Raw genomic sequence first — 19,739 nt, 5'->3', positions numbered from 1 at the left:
CATCTCAAAGTTGTCTGCAGTTTTCCCAGACAGTCCTAGAGTGATACGTCTGAGCTGTGAACTGATTTAACAGTTAGATAAGCTACATGTTTTTCTTTCTTTGTTTTGCCAGAATTCAAAGCACTGTGTGTGTTGCCAAGCCTAACGTGATTTCTCATCAGTAGGGGCTGTTTCTGGTTAAAAATGAGGGGGGTGGATGAGTGTGAAGTGCAGGGCAAAATAGCCTGTTCAAATCCAAAAAAAACTTAAGTATTAGGAGAAAATTCACACTTCAGCAAGAAAATTACCTGATGTGAAGGTCAAAGCAACAGTGAAGTGTCTGTCGAGGCCCTTAAGTGTCCTAGTTAAAGTCCAGACGTGTTTAATTCAGTGACCTGGAGTAGAAATGCAAGGGGGTTCATAGCCAGATATTAATTTTGGAAGGGGTCCCCCTCAGTAATTTTTGCCAATGGGGGGGGTCCACCTAGGTAGATCTCATCAGTTGGGCAGGGTCCTCTTAACTTTGCCAGATATGCTTGAAATTTGTTGGAAACACTGATTGAGGAAAAGGATGGCATAACTGATAAGCATAACTGGTAAAGTTATTTCAGGTATTCCCTTACAACTTCACAGTTACTGTTTGCAAACTGGTCCTAGGTCAAGTGTCTGTAAGTCTATATGGTATGATAGCATGTGTCTGAGATCACCTGTGATTTATTCCACGTGTCCCTTACTCTCAGTAACAGAAGCACCACTAGACATGTATTAAGTGGAATTTTTTATTATTTTTTTTTTACAGTGAGTGACCAATTTTGGGCAGGCTGATTCCCTGGACTGGTCAGTAAGCTGTAGATTTTCGGATGCTAGCATTCTTAAAATGTAAGATCTCTCCTTGTTCATCTGACTGCAAATCTGTCTTCGAAGCATTAGTCTGTTTCCCGACTGATTTAATTTTTGCATTGACTGTTGGGCTGAACCCACTTCAGCCCATCTGGAAAACGTTCACAATAAAACTTGCCACCAAGAGCCCTCTGTTCTCAAGGTGTTCATAGACAAGGGTTTGCCCATAACGTGTAATTCCCATGGACTGCTTATTCAAAATTACTCTTAGTGTATGACATCAGTAACTAGTGACACATCTGACATGACACTCCCACTTTCAGATTCTCATGCACATGCAAGAAATCTAATGGCAAATCTACAATATATTATTCCATTATAAACCTATAATTAGCTACATCAAAAGCACCGGGGTAGTTTGTAAACCTTACCGACTATTTACAAGGTAACAAAACTGTTACATACATGTAAATGTGTGCGCATGCGTGTGCAGACTTTTCTCGAATTACAAATCCCGCTCCAGCCAACTCAACAAAACTGGCAACCCTGGTGAAATACCACTGGCTTTAAAATAGACAGATTGTGTGCCACAACGGGAACTCGGAGATACCGGGGGTGAAATACATAACTCATTGACAATATTCCTGCATATCCAAGTGATAGGACTGCGCAGGTATGTGCCAATGTTAAAAGACAGACTCACGCTTTTATAGTCCAATGACAAGAGGTCTGGTGAATCCGTCCTGAGACTTGTCCATGTGTGTTCCTGCGACCCCTCAGCCCATTAATGACAGGTCTGGTGTACTGATCTTGAAACTTGTTACACTTTCCATACATAGCCTATGATTTGTGTGTTTTTCCCTGCGATCCCTCAGACCTCTTCGTAACTCTCAAACAACGTTGTATAGCAGAATTTTTTATCATTATATGGCTCATTTAACAGTGGTCCGACACAAACGCAGAGATGCTAAAAAAAAGCCCGTGGTGGGGGGCTTCCAGAAAAAGCCTACAACAGAAATTTCCACCGCCGATAGGTTCTGTTTACTAATCACTGAAAAATTCGTCACAAATCCTTGGCGATTAGGTTGTGACTTCTGTCCCCTATATCGCACATATATTATACGGAAATGTTTGTATTCCATAAATACAAAAACAGGTAGATGATATAAGCTTTGGAATTCAAACCGAAGAAAGAAATGCCTCGTGTTGTCAAGTGAAATCACACCACTATGAGTGACCTGCAGAGGGTGCTGTTGCCCGGAATATGGCGCCCTAAGAGTTCAATACTGTCTAAGAGGCAACACCCTCAGTGTAATTTAAAACTACGCGTAAAGAAGTTTCGTTTTCATCACGGGCAGCGCGAAGTTTGGAACTGGAAGGGGATGATATGTGCTGGCGAAGTGTGCGTCCACCTTTTCACATCTCCGTCTTGCTGTGATTAGGGGTGGAGTTTCCTCGAAGCGGGTGTGGTCCGCACCACCAGCCAACTTGCTTATTAGACTGGGCTGCCGAGCACGTTGCTTGTCTGATCCGTGGTCGCCGCCAAACTGCTTCTACTCTTTCCATACCTCGCCACACCTCCCTTTTGGGTGACGCTCCGTGCCGCCCATGTGGTAGCGGGCACAAGGTATAGTGCGATCTTATAGTAATGGTCCTTTGATTTGTTTGTTTTTTTTGCTTTACGTTTAATATTTCTTTCGTGTTGTTTTAGTTTGCCTATCACCCTCGGTCGGTGGTGGAGCTCAGTACTGCGCTTCAAGGATGTGTTTGTAACGTTCTGCAAATGAGGTTTGCGAACGATTATAATCGGGCAACGTGGTGGAATGTAAACAGCGAGATTTATCCATGAATGTACGCCAGGTATGGAGCACGGAGGCTGGGCTCGGGGTAAAAAACAGAAGTTTGTGAAAAACATATGGAAATGACGCTTAGTTGTGAAGAGGTAGGAGGCGTACCGACGGTACCGCTTGGGGCGACGCGGACAGCGCGTTTCATTGTCCCGGCCCTGCGCTCCGGATGCTGGGCGAGAATGTTCCAGGCACCGGCGGAGGGGGGAGGGAGGCCGCCCTGCCGGCGGAGCCGGGCTCCCATGGCAACCACGTCCGACGGTCTCAATGACCCCAGCAAGAGGCACAGATTTGCGTTAAGTGTCTGTTTTTGTCTTATATCCAGAAGGGATAATGTACCAATATTGTGTAAGAATACAATATATATACCAGTCTCCTGTAATCTCTAGTGGTGCAAACGAATGTTCTTCGGTCTGTGTTTACTAATAAAATTCAGTTTAAGGATTTTACATTTGTTTCCAACGCAAGGCAGGAGTATCTTGGAATTGAAATGGGATTCATCTCAGAAGTTGCTTTTGCGCTCCCCATTGTCCTGTCGGATTTGAAAGATTTGCAAAAAAAGAAAAAGACCAGTTACCCAGGAAACAGACGTTTTGAGAACATGTACTCAGCTGATTCATATTGCAATTGTCTTGGATTTTATTACGTCCCCTCATCAGAGTCATTTATGTACCGTGCCTTTGTAATGAAATAGACAAAATGTGTGTGGTGCTGTCAGTCTACGCCTGGAAAAGTAGTCTTCCACCTTTTTTAGGACAAATAGGTTGAACAAAAATGTGTGAGATCTGGTTTGAAGGTGTAAAAGATAATAATCAGTTCTTCCAGGGAATTTTACATTCTTAAAGCAAGTTATTGTTATGAGGTTGTTTGCGTTTCGCTGGGTCTAGCACTTGAGTGACCTTTGTGCCAAATACACTAAAATCTACATTCATCACACAAGTCAAAGGACTGTCCCTGTGAGTCATATAAAAACATGTTATTTCCCAGAGTAACTTTGTTTCTCAAAGGCTGCTCCACGGCGACTTTGTCCACCAGGAGTCTTTCTCAGCCGCGCGGATGACAGGAAGTGATCTTGTAGTGGCATGCCGATTTCCTGGGAAGGTCTCACTGCCGTATAACGGTGTGTCATCAACCATGGGAAGTGTCAGTCACCTTCTTGTTTGAGCACAGCTTCTGTTTGTTGCGTAAAGACTGCAGTTCCCCTTCTCTCGTCCGGCGTAGCCCAGGCACATGTGTATGGAGTGTGGATGGGGGGATCTGAATCTGCGTGTCTTTCTGAGGAGGAGCGTTACGCGGCCAGGCTTGTCCCTGAGCACGCCCTTTATCCATGCCGGCTGCATTTGCTTTGGTTTTTCCATCAGCCCTTGTAAAGTTTAAGTGATGTCAGGCCAGGGTAAAGACTCGGTTCATTAAACTTGTTTTTGGACCATACAGCAGGTAAAGAGCTCTGAAAAGTGATTGTGGGTTTCTGCTGAGGCACTGTGGGTTACCTTCTAGCTGCGTTGTGGTGCTGGTCTTCAGCTGAAGAATGTAGCCAGTGGAGCAGAATCATTCCTGGAATGTGTGTGAGTCCATGTGAATTTGAAGAGGTGTAAGATTTGTGTAAATGGTACTGTCACAAATAAGGCACTTAAGAGATTACTGACTGAACTAATACCCCCCCCCCCCATTGCATTTCTGGGTATTTTTTCCTCCTGAATTGACTGTGTCATGTGACACTAGTTAGTGGGAATTCATCGAATTGAGTAACCATGTGACACACATCTTATATGACAGCGACATGGACATTAAGACATGAGTTAGTGTCAACCCAAAAGCAAACGTCTATTTGCTTTGTTTCCAAATGGAAGAATATATGTATATAATATAATATGAATGGGGAATACAGCGTTGAGTGGTCAGGTATTCCGGACCAGTATTGGTGGGATCCCCCAGCATTCCAGCTTCTGTCGTGTCATTATTCCAGTACATTCACTGAGGAACTGAAGCTAGGATGGTAATGCACGGTCTCGGGGGGGGTGTAGGGGGTGTGATATTGGGGGTACATTAGCCCCGTTGCAAATGGAAGATCGGCGGTTTCCCCTGAAGGCTTGAGGAGGATTCCAAACTTGTTTGGTGTCTTTGAAATGGCAGGCTGGAGCTTGTATGAATATGGGCAGGTCTGTTTTGCATTACTTGACCCCACCCTTGTCTAGCATCGCTGTCCAATGCTTTGAAGACTTAATTTATAAAGACGAATAGATGTACAGTAGAGCCCCCTTATTATAAGTGCTCCACTTATATTAAGTTGAGTTATTGTAACTAATTGTTCATTGTAACTAATGTGTCATTTAGTCATAACTCTTCTGGTCATTTAAATGGTGGCTTATTATTGTAGGTTTTCACTCATTTTTTATTTTTTTTTTTGATGCCTTTCAGTCATTAAGTGGCCTGTTAATAACCAGTTTCCAGCTCCCACTTCACTCTGGTTTTTCCGTGTGTTTATCACGGCTCTCTGCCATGTCTGGACCGTACGTGTCACTACGCTGCTGCTGGCAGAGCTCGGGGTCACGGTTGCATTAGCAGGGTAAAATCTTTTCCCGCACGCCCCTAGGGAAGCCTCAGTGCTGACCTGTTGACCTGGCATTTCTGCTTTTATGCTCTGTTGCTGATGCTCAAGAACAAAATAATGTGTGCAGACTTGCACCTGTGCAGACGAGCTTTATGGGTCGTTTCGGTTCTCGATAGTGCCGCACCCGGCTCGCGTAACCTGGATGACCTCTTCCCCAGCACCGGAGGTGTGAAATCCATGCTGACTCGGTCTTCTCAAGGGCACAGTCTCTCCCAGAGATCGCCTGCCCTCCCAGACGGCTGTATCATCTCTGTGATGGATGCCCTAAAAGGGTGGCCCAAGGGAGTTCGCTAATAAGGGAGGTCTGCTGATTGTGGATCAGGTTACACGCTGGATTGTTCGCCGGTCCAATAAGAGGCTTTCTGAAGCAATACAAATCCAATGTGCTCAAGTCACATGCATAATTATGGGTCACTGTGGGCAAAGGTTGTGTAGTGCTGTGCTTTACTGCATCAGAGTCTACTTCCTGCATCAGCCAAGATAAACAGGTTTATCAGTTTTCCTCACACAGTTGACAGTGCATTTGAATGTTCAGTCTCATTGGTGTTCAGGACACTGGTGACAGACATGATGGTTATCCTCCAATCGGCACTGACCTTCTGATCATCTGTCACTCCCCCCTCCCTTCCTTCCTCAAATATGCACCATGATAAGTATAAAGTATATGCTTCCAAACCGATGAATGCAGAAAGACCAACCAATGCATTTAAATGCTTTAAAAATGATCTCTTGTTCTGATACTGCTACCTGGTTCTTACTCTCCTCGGGTGTAGGACATGCAGCACGGACGTCATGGTGGACGTGGTTAAACTGAGGCACTTCACGGCAATATTACTTCAAATACAAGAATTCATGGTCATGGTGGAAATTAGCCAGGGAACATTTTAAAATGGATTTGAGAAAGCACTTCTTTAGTTGGAGTATGGAATAGTCTCCCTGTTAGAGTGCAAGCTAAAGCCCTGGGTTCCTTTAAATCAGAGCTAGATAACTAATAGCTGTTAAAATATTAAGTTCTCCCCAAACAAGCTTGATTTGGCCGAATGGCCTCTTCTCGTTTGTAAATTTATGTTCTTATTTTGAAACTTGTCTGCTCACTCTGACTGTCAGTTAAACAGGAATTAAAGGAGGTTCAACCATCAGGTGTATGAAAATATTTGTAGCTGGACTGTACATTCACCATGATTCAGGAAAGTATGTTCTTTTGTGCAGTTGCAATGCACTCTGAGTGAGTACATTTATAAAGCTTGCATTTTGGGGCTTGGCTCTGAGCTTACACAAGTTTGGTCCACTCATGCTGCCACTCCCATTGATACAGATCAATGAATTATAATATGTGAGTCACAGATATTCAAAGTTGAGTAGATTGCCCAATGCTCCTTGACCAAAGGTCTCCATCTCCCTTTCAGCTATAGAGGGAAGACGGTTCAGGAAATATGGGCCTGCTGCGAGCTCTCAAGTCGCAGTTCCTCTGCCACCTGTTCATCTGCTACGTCTTCCTGCTCAGCGGCCTGATCATCAACATGCTCCAGGTGTGCACGTTGCCGCTCTGGGTCATCGACAAGCAGCTGGCTCGAAGGATCAACTGCCGGCTGTGCTACTCCATCACAAGCCGTGAGTGCTGCCCACTATCTTGGGGCCAAGCTGGGCCTGCTCCGCTGGTTTCCCCTTCTTCAGTCTTCTTGGCTACATTCGCAAGCTATGCTATGCTAACATGCACTATGTATTACTGCCGACTAGCCTTATGCATCGCCACCATATACAGAAGCCATATAGGTATCGCATTGGGAGCATGATACAGTCTATTGCGAGTATCTCCTATTACTTCCCGCTTTCCATCTACTCCAGGTAGCATTTGCTACCTTCCTTGTGCTAACAGTATGGTAATGGCACATACTACTTGAGCGTGCACCCTGGAACAGCTCTAAAAATAACCTTTAAACCTTATCAAGGTCACCAAGCAGTCAAAGTAGTGCCTGACTCGGCAAAGCAGCTAACAGCTGCATCAGAGGAGTGGCTGGAGGAACAACCCGGGGTTTTGTGAGGAGCAAAAAACACTGTACAACAGCGACTTCACATCAGCCTCTGGGACCGTACACTTCTGAATAATGTTTGTAAGCAGCTATTCAACTCAATTAGAGACCGTATCCCCGTCAAAACAATGGGCCATTTATGTGAGCCAGAAACTGCCTCTTGTGATGTATCCGCCAGACATGTATGTATTCAGTCCATTGGTCATGTTTGTTTTACTAAATTGCTCAGAGTGACTGGAAAGAGATTTTCCAGCAGTCTAGCCTCCACCACCTCCCCCCCCCCCCAACAGCCCTGCTTCCAGTGACTGAGCCATTGAACTTTTGGCTAATGAAAAGACCCAATCAAATTTTCATAAGGGCACATAGGAAAGAGGGTCGCCTCCCTCCAGGTGCTCTACACAAACTTTCATAAAATGATTTGTAATGTTAGGGACGGACACCTCAGTTCAGGAAGTCTCAAAACAGTTCCAGGTCCAGGGGAAGATGGGAGAACCTCCAGTCCCAAGAATGGTGCAGCCAGAGCTGCCCAGGCGGACCAACCAAGGAAAGTTGATATACAGCTAGGTGCTTTAAAATGTTAACCAAGGCTGGACAACCACAAGCACAGGCTAAAGCCCTCTAGGGACAGGGCTTTGCAGGGCTGCCACCAGTCAGTTACACATTTGCATATGATGATGATGATGTCGCTGATTAATTTGTTTAAAATTTGAAGCATTTCTTGGAAATTTCGCTATGAGTGAATGTACAATTTAAATTTTTTTTGCTGCCTTTCCAAAGCATTATGTGGATGCTGTGGTGGTCTGTGTGAATTTCAGGGTACAGTCAGTGGGAAGGTTGGCTGGTGTCCCAGGAGTGTGTGATCTTCTCAGAGTTGCAACACATTTGAAAATAAACAGATGATCACCAGTAGTAGATGGCATGTCACTGAGAATAACCCAGATTTTTATGCATTTAAGCATGTCGCAGTATGTAAGGATATACAGCCTGTCTGGTTTATTTGCAACAAAGTCCATTATATACTGGACCTGTTTAACCTGAATGGTGGGTGTTGAATGCCTGTAATCCAATGCATGCTATGTTTGGGTGGATGGTATGTCTGAAATGTCATATTGCCATATTAATCCAACCAAACTGGAGCGCTTGTAGTTATGCTAATTAGCTGTTTAAACACTTACCCAGCAACTTTATCTGTAAAAAGGTATGTAAAATGCTGTACATGTAAACGAAACTGACTCATTATCACAAAATTGCTGTTTAACTTTCTTTTTTAATGCTAAAGTTTAAAAATGGACATTTAGCCCTCGGTTACGTACTGTGCACTTCTGAACTCCATTTACAACAAATAGAAATGTATAATAATAAAGTAGATTGTGTATAAACGAGTTGGATTTGCTAAATCCAATATGGACCAATCAAAGGACAACCTTTTTTTCAGAGGTAATTCTTCCTCGGCAGCCATGCCACACATTCTGTTTATTTGACAGCGTAGCTGACTCTTCTATGGACCATGTGCTGTTTACCGCATGACACGCAATGCAATATTTTTAGCAGTCCGATGGTATATTTACCATCATTTACACACCATTGGTCTTTAACCAAGTTAACTTTATTTTTTCTGACTAGTTAGTTTTCAGTTGTAGATCTAGTCACTAAATTGAGAGTGACTGGGAGAGATAATTGACAAAGAAGTGACGTGTAAACTGTGCCGAGATGTTATGCAGGCGGAAGTCGTTTTATTTTCACTGTTGCAGCCTTCAAACACACAGGCATCACGCTACAGGCACTGGTTGATTTGTTCTGTCCTTATAGTAATAGTGTTGATTGCTCTGAATGAATAAATGCCTTTATTGTAATTGCACAAGGTACAGTGAAATTATAAGACTATCCATCCATCCGTAACTGCTAGCCCAGTATTGGATTGTGGTGTCTTCAGTCACAATTCACATAACTAGACTGTCAAAAGCTAACATCAGGATGAGGCAGAAGCTGCAGAAGCCCTTTGCAAACCTCACTTCCTGTATACATTATCATTCTAATGACTGACCTCATCTCCTAGCTTGTGCTTGATGTGTTCATTCTGAACCAAAACATTAACAACTATTAACACTTCCTGGTGTGGAGCACTGTCTGGGTAATCAAGGCTACAGTTAGTACAGCTGCATGAAGACATACGTGGTCATCTAGAATATGAGCATTGTGTTTAGGGTGACATGGAGGCAAGAAAATTAGCTGATTTGTATATCAGGTTTGAAATCTGAAAATAACAAGTGAGAATGCTGTTAGCACACATGAAAAGGGAACCGAGAGATGTCAGGATCAGAAAGCTCTCGTTGCTCCCTGGGGCCGAGTTTCCAGGAGCTTAGCGGTGCTGAAATGCTCGTACACGTTAAGCCATTCTGAACCAGAAGCAAATGAACGCATAACTTCCACATTGGGAATAAGCCTGATTTCATTGCCTGGTTTACTCTCGAAAGGCCAGTGATTTTATATAAAATTGTCTAGCTCTGAGCTAAATGTGAAAGCCATCATTTTCTCTGGTCATTATGGATAATGAGAGGCCACTCGTAAAATGTAGTGATGTGATGTATCGTGCAAGTGGTGTGAAACTGTAAACCGACACGCATCAGTGTAGTGGGAAATCCATGTTAATTTTTTGGTAAAATTGATTACGATGAATAAATTTGTTCTACGATGGCCTGCCCACCTCCCAAAACCCCTAAGACCCTTGTGTGAAATATCATTTTGTATTTTCATAAAGCAAGTCATTTGACTTTTTCATTTAAAATTTTTTTTTTATTTTTATTTTTTTTTTAGTTTTTATAATTGAGTAAGTTAACAGTTAACTATTGGAAAGTCCCATCCTTGCTAACCTATTTGTGTTTTGTAAAAATCAATAGTTTTGGACCTAGCTTACAGCGCCCCCCCCCCCCCCAAATTATCAAATACTTCCAAAAAAGCTTTGTATTCTCCGGTTGTTACTGGTGCTATGACAGCAGTAACCATTACTTCTTGATGTCATCCTTCATAATGTTCCTGTGATCAAACAATAGAAATTCATAATGTTTGTTGTCACGGTAATCTCTTGGCAACAAAGTAACAGGAAGTTGTGACGATCATTTGATGTGTGTTCTGCTGCGGTATTTTTACGCTGAGCCGGATAAGTTGTTCTTCAGGCAAGTAGTGCTTACCTCAGGTAGTTGTAGTTTTCATGCATGTCCCATTGTTACCTTGTCAAAAATTAAGCCAAATGAGATGTCTTCATTAGAGACATTCCACTGTGTAAATGGATGAGTTACTGCTGTGTATCATACAAACAGACAAAAAATGAAAAGGACTCACTGGGTTGTTTCTGTACAGGTTCAGCAAAAAAGCCGACCTCTCAAAAACATCCCGTACTGTTGCATTGTATCACCAACGTACACTGCAGCTTATTCATATAAAGTTAAATTGTGTGGTAATTATCAGACTGTGCCTACACCCCCACTAACCTGATTTTTGGTCTTCAGAAATGGTGGTGCTACTGGAGTGGTGGTCTGGTACAGAATGCACTCTCTACTCGGACCCGCAGACCTCCAAGCTGTATGGCAAGGAGAACGCCATCGTTATCCTCAATCACAACTTTGAAATAGACTTTCTGTGTGGATGGACCTTCTGTGAACGATTTGGTGTCCTCGGGGTAAGGCAGGAGGGATGTACATTTTATTCTGGCCAAATGATGCTCTGAGTTGTAGAAACACCAGTCGTATGACTGCAGTGTAAAATGCCGATTACAGTGTGAATTATGTTCCAAAACGCAGACATTTGGTTAGCGAGTTTTTAAGAGATTAGCAAGTGATTTGGTTGATGTGGACATTGCAGGTAGTCTTGCTATCCTCTGCTGTTTCAGAGCTCCAAGGTTTTAGCTAAAAAGGAGTTAGCATTTGTGCCGCTGATTGGCTGGATGTGGTACTTCCTGGAGATTGTCTTCTGCAAGAGGAAGTGGGAAGAAGATCGTAAGACTGTGGCCCAGAGTCTCCAGAACCTGCGGAATTACCCCGAGAACTTCTGGGTGAGCAGGACCAAGACTGTGCAAGCTCGTCTTCAGCTTTGATAAGCCGCCATTGACTCTTAAGGTGGACATTTGTAGAGATTACATGGCTTTGTTCAAGTGGGAATGGATGTGGTATCGCCTTCAGTCCCTGAATGCAATTTGGTCAGTATTAATCTTAAAAACATCAAAACGCATTAATCATCATCATCTTCACCCCTCGGGTGTTCTTGAAAACATTGGCATGACTCACTTGTTCGTCTTTGGGTTAACTTGATATGTGTGGTACATCCACGGCTCTTTTTCGTAAGTCATAAGTCATCCAGTGTTGGATGACAGGCATGAGTGAGTCCAGGATTCATTGTAACACATTTGAATACTATACCACCTGACGTTCCCCCCCAGGTGTGAATTAGACTGAACTCGGTTTAACTTTGTAGGACTCGCTCCTTAACGCAGACAGAAGGTGTAGCATCATCTCTGCTTAACCTTGACTTAGGAGCTTGAGCGTGAACAGTGTTGGTGTAACCTACTTTGAATTTGCCCTTCAGCCACTGATCGAATTACGGTTAATAACTCTGCGCATAGCGTATGTGTATGCGTATGTGTATGCGTATGTGTATGCGTATGCGTATGTGCATGTGTATGCGTATGTGCATGTGTATGCGCATGTGCATGCGCATGCGTGTCTGGCTACTTCAAGTGCCAGCTTCACTGTCACCCCAGAGGCTGCCTTTTAATTAGCAACTGATTACACTGAACCCCCCCCCCCCCCCCACAGACCTCAAAGTTCCACCCCTGCGGCCGTTGAATGAAAATGATTTCACTAGCGGAACCGAATTGTCTGTGCTAATATAGCAGCCTAAGAGGAGGGCCGTCTTGTGCCAGGTCAGAATTTACTCAAGGCCAGAGCCGGATCCAGGCGTAAGCGAAGTGGGCAGCTGCTTGGGGCCTGATTGGCTCGAGACGGCCCAGAAAAAGTCCTGAACAAAACATATGTATTATGTACAGTACCAGTCAAAATTTTGGGCATCCCAAGCTGTCTACAAAGGAAAGTGATTGTGTCGCACCACATGACCTGGCCACCTGAATTAATACAGTAGAGCAGTTGGGGTTAAGGGCCTTGGTGGGATCACTGTGACGGCCCAGGGATTTGAACCAACGATCTTCCGTTTCCCAACCCACAGGACTGACCACCCAGCCCCCCTCCCCCCCCCCCCCCCCAACAAATGCATTTTTTTTGTTAAATACTTCTTTGGTCAGTGTATTATTCAGTAAATGTTATTTTACAGTTTTGATGTCTTTTATATCCTAAAATGGTATAGGGGTCTCAATTTGTAAAATTTTGCCTAGATTCGACCCTGCTCAAGGCTGCAGTTAATGGAGCCCCTTTCGTTCCCTCCCAGTTCCTGCTGCATTGCGAAGGCACTCGCTTTACCGAGAAGAAACACCAGATCAGCATGCAGGTGGCAGAGAGCAAAGGCCTGCCCAAGCTGAAGCACCACCTCCTGCCCCCGAACCAAGGGCTTCTGTATCACTGTGAATAACCTCCGGGGGGCAGGTGAGGGGGGCTGCGAGTGGCACACCTGACCTAGGGGTGGGCTTTCTTTTTTTTGTATTTAACCCTTCCCCTTGCAAGACCAAATACCTATGAGGTATTTTCTAACCGGGGATAATGATATTTAGCACTAGCAGATTGCATGCGAGTTAAGGGGAATAGATTCCTATGTCTTGTGAAAAATTAAGCAAAGAAAAGGACCATGTCTTGTTGGGGTCTCAACCTGTTGGTCATTGCTCTGTGCTCAACGTTGTTACACTTGCCCACGTCTGTTGTTTCTGTCTCCTCCTCCGTAGTCAGCGCTGTGTACGATTCTACGCTTAATTTCAGAAACAATGAAACTCCAACTCTGCTGGGAGTTCTAAATGGGAAGAAGTATCACGCGGATCTGTATGTAAGGTGAGAGCTGTGTTCCGGAACGCACGTGGGAATCGTTCTGTAATTACTGTGGCAACAGAGGGGGGGCAATGCCTGCGATAGCTTCTCTGTTTGCTGGGATTAGACAGATGTTTTGATAAGGGGTATGTTTGCGCACAATTCCTCCACAAAGGGACTTTCCCCACACTTGACTCTGAATGCAGTACAAACAAATTTACGAAAGGCTCCCCTCACTCTGATGTCATTCTAGGAGAATTCCTCTGGAATCCATTCCGGATGACGAGGTGGAATGTTCCGCCTGGCTTCACAAACTCTACCAGGAAAAGGTGCGTGGGCACAGAGTAAATCCTGTGGGTTCGGTGGAGATGGGATTTAGGGCAGGTGTGTCCCTGTAGCTAGAACGTAGCCCCACCAAACCGAAAACTTAGTCTTCATATGGACATCTATAATAGCAATCCACAAATGTATACATCATGTTAATAAATAGACTAGTATGGTCTCACTTTCAGAATCTGGTGTTTTAATTTTAACATGATAATGTGTGTTAGATTAATACATAATATAGATGTTTTGGTTTGGTGAGTCAGTCCTGCTTAGTTACTCCATTCCTGCCCCATGTGCCACAGGATGAATTCCAGGAGCAGTACTACCAAACGGGCCGCTTCCCGGGCCCCACAGCGAGCTTGCCACAGCGGCCCTGGGCTTTGCTGAACTGGCTTCTTTGGGCAGCTCTGCTACTGTACCCGCTGGGCCTTCTGGTGGTGCGCCTGATTGGCACCGGCTCCTGGGTCACCATCCTCGGTACCGTGGCACTGTGCGTGGCAGGTAGGTCACAGGGACGGCACACTCTGCTACACCGAAGGGTAATACATCGTGTTAGGAGCTCAGTTTATCATTTTTCTGCCTCTCCCTGGCGGGCCTGGCTCCAGATCTAATTTGTAGGGTGGGCGACACGATTCTCCAAGGGGTGAGAATTCAAGTCCGTCTTTACTAAGAAATGGTTATAATGATGAAAAAAGATGCTGCGATTGGCTGGTGTTCTCCCAGCCTTGGGATTGGCTAAGCTTGTGATTGGGTGGATCACAGACCCACCCAGGCCCCCCTGTAGAGCCAGGCTGCTCCCCATATTGTTTAACCCAACTGAGATTATCTTTTAGGATCTGTATCTGCATGTGGGGCACCTAGATTGTTTTGTTAATTGGGACATGAAGTTCAGGGCCTTAAGTAGGAGCAGGTAACCTAACACAATGTGACCCATTGCTAGCTGAAGCTCTCTGATCTTTTCTGTCTCTCGGGCACAATGGTCCACGTTTATTTTTAGCCTGATCGTTTGTACGCGAGCAGATGAAGACGTTGTTGTCAAGCTCGGAGAAGCTTCTAGAGCTGAGGCGGGCTGGCGGTTGTAGTGTGTCGGAGTCCCGTATGGTGCCGCGGGGGTTAATTGCTCGTTTCCAGGTTTTAATCACTTCGCTTTTGTCTAAATATTTCACGAGGGAGCAGGTCAGGTACTTTAAACAGTAAGTAAAACTTCCTTTTCCTTAAAGTATGAAAAATGGGGGAAAAAATTGTGGAAGCACGCTGCCTTGCTGATGAATTGCATGCTCATTCCTGCCCCCCCCCCCCCCCCCGCTCAGTACCATTTATCAGCAAGTGAAAAAGAAAAATACACCTGATCATCACCTGAAAGACTAACCAGCAATTCTAGGCTAGTGAACCTCAGGAATAAACCACAAGGGAGACGTTATAAAAGAATAAGAACAAAGGAACCAGTCCGACGACTTAACATACGCATGTCATCATACGATCCGCAAACTCCTCGAAACTGTGTATATATTTCACACAATGTCACATTTACTGAATAAGTACATAGTGAAATATACACATCATTTGGAGTTCTCTGAGAATGTGCATGCCTGTTCTACAGCATCCTCACCATGCACAATTTTGCTATTTAATGCAACAGTTTTCCCGGCCAATCACAACCAAGTACTGAACAGCATCTGGGCATGGCTGTTCACTGTGTAGCCCAGGATAGATCTCTTAGAAACGTATTAAGAAATGTATTTAGAATTGTTTTGAAAGGTAGACCGACTTATTGCAAGACTTCTAGGTCTATTGATTTAACAGCCCATCTGAAATACCCGACCACCTCCCCCCCCCCACCCCCACCACCAACCTTTCACCTACTTTGTGCTTGCAGCCTCTGTCTGTGTGCGCTGGATGATTGGGCAGACCGAGATTGAAAAGGGCTCCAGCTACGGAAACAAAGGCTCCGCGTTAAACAACTAAAAGAGAAACGGGACGGACTGGGAAGCATCCCCATGCCGCTACGCCTCCTGCCAGCCTGAGTACCGCCGGACAGAGTTCAACTCCAGGCCGCGGGTCCGAATGACTAACTATGCAGAAACGGGGATGCTCCAGAGGACCCCAGAGACAGCGCAAAGATCCAGGGCTGTCTGACAAGCTGCCCGAGGGGGAGGGCACGCGCTTACTAGTGTGTTCTGGGTGATAGCTAACACCCCAGAGAAGCCACGAGTGCGTGCGTGTGTGTGTGTGTGTTAGATCGCTAACTCATTATGACACATATTCCATTCAGATGTGTGCTCCACTGTGGAAGTGTTGAAAGGAACCACTTTTTTTTGTTTTGGTGAACAGCGAATGAGTATTTGTTCCATGAAGTACCAATAAACCAAATGAACGTTCTTTTAATGCTCCCCGTTTCCTTTTACTTAAATATTCAAACTTGTTTTGCAAAGCTGGACGCTGAACCGCTTTACCTGCTTCCCCCAGCTGTGAAACAAATTTATCAATAGGGTTATTAATAGCATGTACCTGCTGTCCTGGTTCTGTTTCTGTCCATTTCGTGTGACACACTTCTGAAAAAGTACTATTGCTTAGTTCAGGGGTAGCCAGTCTTATCCGCAAGGGGCCGGTGCGCATGCGGGTTTTTGGGATGACCTGTAGGTCAGCTGTTTACACCCAGGTGTGAGGACTCTTCAGCCAATCAGTCCTCTAATTAGTAATCTAATTAGGGAGTTGTAGCAAAAACCTGCACACACACCAGCCCTTTGCAGATGAGATTAAGCCACGGGAAGCCAGTTTCATCAGAAGAGCAGCTTAAAACCATACATGAAAATGCAGTTAAGTGCATGATGGGACTAAGTAGGTAGCTTGTGTCACCTGCAACATGCTTACACCCTGCCCACCCACACAGTCACGTCACGATTCACCACGTTTTTTAAAAATGTATTTATTTATTATTTTACATTGCAAACATTGAATGAGCAGCAGGAGCCAAAGAGTGTGTTCAGCAGCAGTCAGATCAAGGGCCCCCCCTCCCCCCTCCCTCATCAATAGGCTGGGTTCCAGTCACACGCACACATTCAGAGACATGCTCACGCATACATACCTATCCCTGGCACACTTGTGCTTTCCCATAGTCCATTGGGGGGGGGGGGGGGGGGGTCTCCACACACATACACACACACTGTTTAAATACAGACATTAACGACTGGGCTTGCAGCATGGCAAAAGGAGGAAAAAAAATACAATACTTTTAAAAGCGAAAAAGGAAAGAAAAGAAAATTTTAATAAAATCCTCTCTGGCCACAGTGCCCCCCCCCCCAGGTTTAGCTCAGGCTTCAGTTTCTGCAGGGGGCTTTTCAGACTCCCCCAGGCAAGCTGTTTCACCCTGCCGTACAGCCACCAAACCCATCAGTACATTTGCAATTCCATGGTTTAGTAGCCCCCACCCTCCCCCCCCAACAGGAACAGCCCAAGGTTCTTTCCCCCCCCCTAAGTCTGCCCCCCCCCCCATGCAAAGTGCCCTCAGTTTTGTTCTTTTACGTGTCCTCTCCATGCTGCTTCATGAGACATCACCATAGGAAACACACCCACAATAGCTAATATTATTATTATTTGAGCTTTACAATACTCATTTTACAAGAACCTTTCCCAATTCAGTTCTTACAATATGTACAATGCAACGTTTCCCCCTCAGGAACTGTACATGTAAGACTTGCCCTGTTGCATGCTGGGAAAATTCCTGCCAGTCCATGTGAGCCTCTCTGATGGCTCGATGCCCTTTTCAATAGTTCAATCACCAGTCTACCCCTCCTTTCTTGACAACAGTGTTGTAAATATTACATACAGTAGTGCTTGGGGTTTGTACAGGTGAGAAGCGTCGGAGGGTGTGTGTGGGGGGGGGGGGACGTCACTCTTCATCCGTGCAAACCTGTGGGGGGAGGGAATTACCATGACAGGAAACCACCATGTGGCCAACCTCCACTGGATCCCCTTAACACCCTCATGCCAATGTCAACCCAGTAAGACTACCCAGAATGCACCACGTCAGCTCATAGCTGACCTCAATGACTCTTAAATCCACTGTCTCTCTCATAAATATTTCTTATTTGGTCCTAGGCTGGCTTTCTGATTTTGTTTGAGAATCAAAAGCTTTTTAAAAAAAAAAAAAAATCCGAAATTTTGTCATTCATGGAAAAACATTGATATAGCATTTTTGCGCTTTTCAGCAACCAAACTATACTGAACAAAAATATAAACGCAACACTCTTGTTTCTGCTCCCATTTTTCATGAGATGGACTTAAAGACCTACAATTCATTCCAGATACACAATATTACCATTTCTCTCAAACATTTCTCACAAATCAGTCTAAATGTGTGATAGTGAGCACTTCTGCTTTGCTGAGATAATCCATCCCACCTCACAGGTGTGCCACATCAAGATGCTGATCTGACATCATGGGTAGTGCACAGGTGTACCTTATACTGCCCACAATAAAAGGCCACCCTGGAATGTGCAGTTTTTTGCTTTATTGGGGGTCTGGGGACTCAGAACCGGTCAGTATCTGGTGTGACCACCATTTGCCTCATGCAATGCAACACATCTTCTTCGCATAGAGTTTATCAGATTGTCAATTGTGGCCTGTGGAATGTTGGTCCACTCCTCTTCAATGGCTGTGCGAAGTTGTTGGATATTAGTGGGAACTGGTACACGCTGTCGTATACGCCGGTCAAGCACATCCCAAACATGCTCAACGGGTGACATGTCCGGTGAGTATGCTGGCCATGCAAGAACTGGGACATTTTCAGCTTCCAAGAACTGTGTACAGATCCTTGCAACATGGGGCCGTGCATTATCTGTCTGAGTGGCTGGTCTCAGACGATCTTGGAGGTGAACCTGCTGGATGTGGAGGTCCTGGGCTGGTGTGGTTACACGTGGTCTGCGGTTGTGAGGCCGGTTGGATGTACTGCCATATTCTCTGAAACGCCTTTGGAGACGGCTTATGGTTGAGAACTGAACATTCAATGCACGAGCAACAGATCTGGTTGACATTCCTGCTGTCCGCATGCCAATTGCACGCTCCCTCAATGCTTGTGGCATCTGTGGCATTTTGCTGTGAGACAAAACTGCACATTCCAGGGTGGCCTTTTATTGTGGGCAGTATAAGGTACACCTGTGCACTACCCATGATGTCAGATCAGCATCTTGATGTGGCACACCTGTGAGGTGGGATGGATTATCTCAGCAAAGCAGAAGTGCTCACTATCACACATTTAGACTGATTTGTGAGAAATGTTTGAGAGAAATGGTAATATTGTGTATCTGGAATGAATTGTAGATCTTTAAGTCCATCTCATGAAAAATGGGAGCAAAAACAAAAGTGTTGCGTTTATATTTTTGTTCAGTGTAGCTAAACAGAAATGTAATAAATGCCTGAGGAGGAGAGTCTCGGGCCTCCCTTAGACCTGACCATTCCCAAGTTCCAGTGCATAGGTGTCCAGATGATGTGGGACTGTTGATGCTTGGCCAGGGGATGAAGGTGGATTGGGGAGGTATAGGTGAAGGGCCCTGGAATGAGAAGGTGAAGGTGGCTATGCAGCACGCAGACCAGATGGGCGTCTCACCTTGACGAAGGGATGGTCCAGCAGCGTGCTCGCGGTCCACCGCTGCTTGGGATCGCTCTCCAGGCAGTGCTGCAGGAAGTCCTTGCCCTCGGCGCTCAGCTTCTCAGGGATAGGCGGCTTGTGTCCCATTCCCACCTTGTACATGATCTGGAAGTTGTGCTCATACTCGTGCCAGGGTCTCTGATCGCACAGGGGCAGGGAGGGCGACAAACAGGAAAAGGGGACGGTCGGGTTAATGCGCACAGCCGCGACACACAGCCCGCCTCGTATGACCACCACAAGAGCTTCAAAAATAGCCTAGAAGAGAAAAAATAAAATCCAGAAAGCCACTCAGCAGGATCTTCTATGGTTGCTAGGTAACCAAAACATGCCACCCCTTGAACTGAAAACATAATTTAGATCCGAATCAGGGAAGACGGAAGACCAGTCGGGCAGATCCAGCTGTAAATATTTGTTTCTAAGCGTCAGGATGGGGCGGCCCGACCTGCGTGGGCAGGAATTTCAGGCCTTTTTTGTGGTTTAGCTAGAAATATGATCTTC

At 45.1% G+C, this 19,739-nt stretch overlaps 2 protein-coding genes across 11 annotated transcripts in view; one reads left to right on the top strand and one right to left on the bottom strand.

The window, feature by feature from the left end:
- Positions 1-2,201: 2,201 nt before the first annotated feature.
- agpat4 (1-acylglycerol-3-phosphate O-acyltransferase 4 (lysophosphatidic acid acyltransferase, delta)) lies at positions 2,202-15,973 on the top strand. Its single transcript, XM_049009526.1, is given in 10 exon segments — positions 2,202-2,221; positions 6,684-6,888; positions 10,814-10,983; positions 11,194-11,355; positions 12,741-12,845; positions 12,847-12,895; positions 13,189-13,291; positions 13,521-13,596; positions 13,897-14,095; positions 15,471-15,973. Coding segments are annotated over 9 exon segments (1,131 nt in total). The 5' UTR covers positions 2,202-2,221; positions 6,684-6,710; the 3' UTR covers positions 15,560-15,973.
- Positions 15,974-17,070: 1,097 nt separating this feature from the next.
- The window catches only part of map3k4 (mitogen-activated protein kinase kinase kinase 4), a 28,274-nt gene continuing 25,605 nt past the window's right edge, over positions 17,071-19,739 (bottom strand). For 4 of the 10 annotated variants that reach the window (XM_049009457.1, XM_049009454.1, XM_049009462.1 and 1 more), the window contains 2 exons: positions 19,200-19,379; positions 17,071-17,504 (listed from right to left, as the gene is read on the bottom strand). In XM_049009457.1, the coding sequence (XP_048865414.1) occupies positions 17,484-17,504; positions 19,200-19,379 (201 nt within the window). In that variant the 3' untranslated portion in view covers positions 17,071-17,483. Of the gene's footprint in view, positions 17,505-18,894; positions 19,380-19,739 lie in introns of those variants that run through there. The other 6 variants (XM_049009452.1, XM_049009458.1, XM_049009459.1 and 3 more) reach the window with 3 other exon arrangements.

Source organism: Brienomyrus brachyistius, chromosome 3 (genome assembly GCF_023856365.1).
Source record: "Brienomyrus brachyistius isolate T26 chromosome 3, BBRACH_0.4, whole genome shotgun sequence".
NCBI classification, from domain to species: Eukaryota; Metazoa; Chordata; class Actinopteri; order Osteoglossiformes; family Mormyridae; genus Brienomyrus; species Brienomyrus brachyistius.
This window is presented reverse-complemented; position numbering and strand designations above follow the sequence as displayed.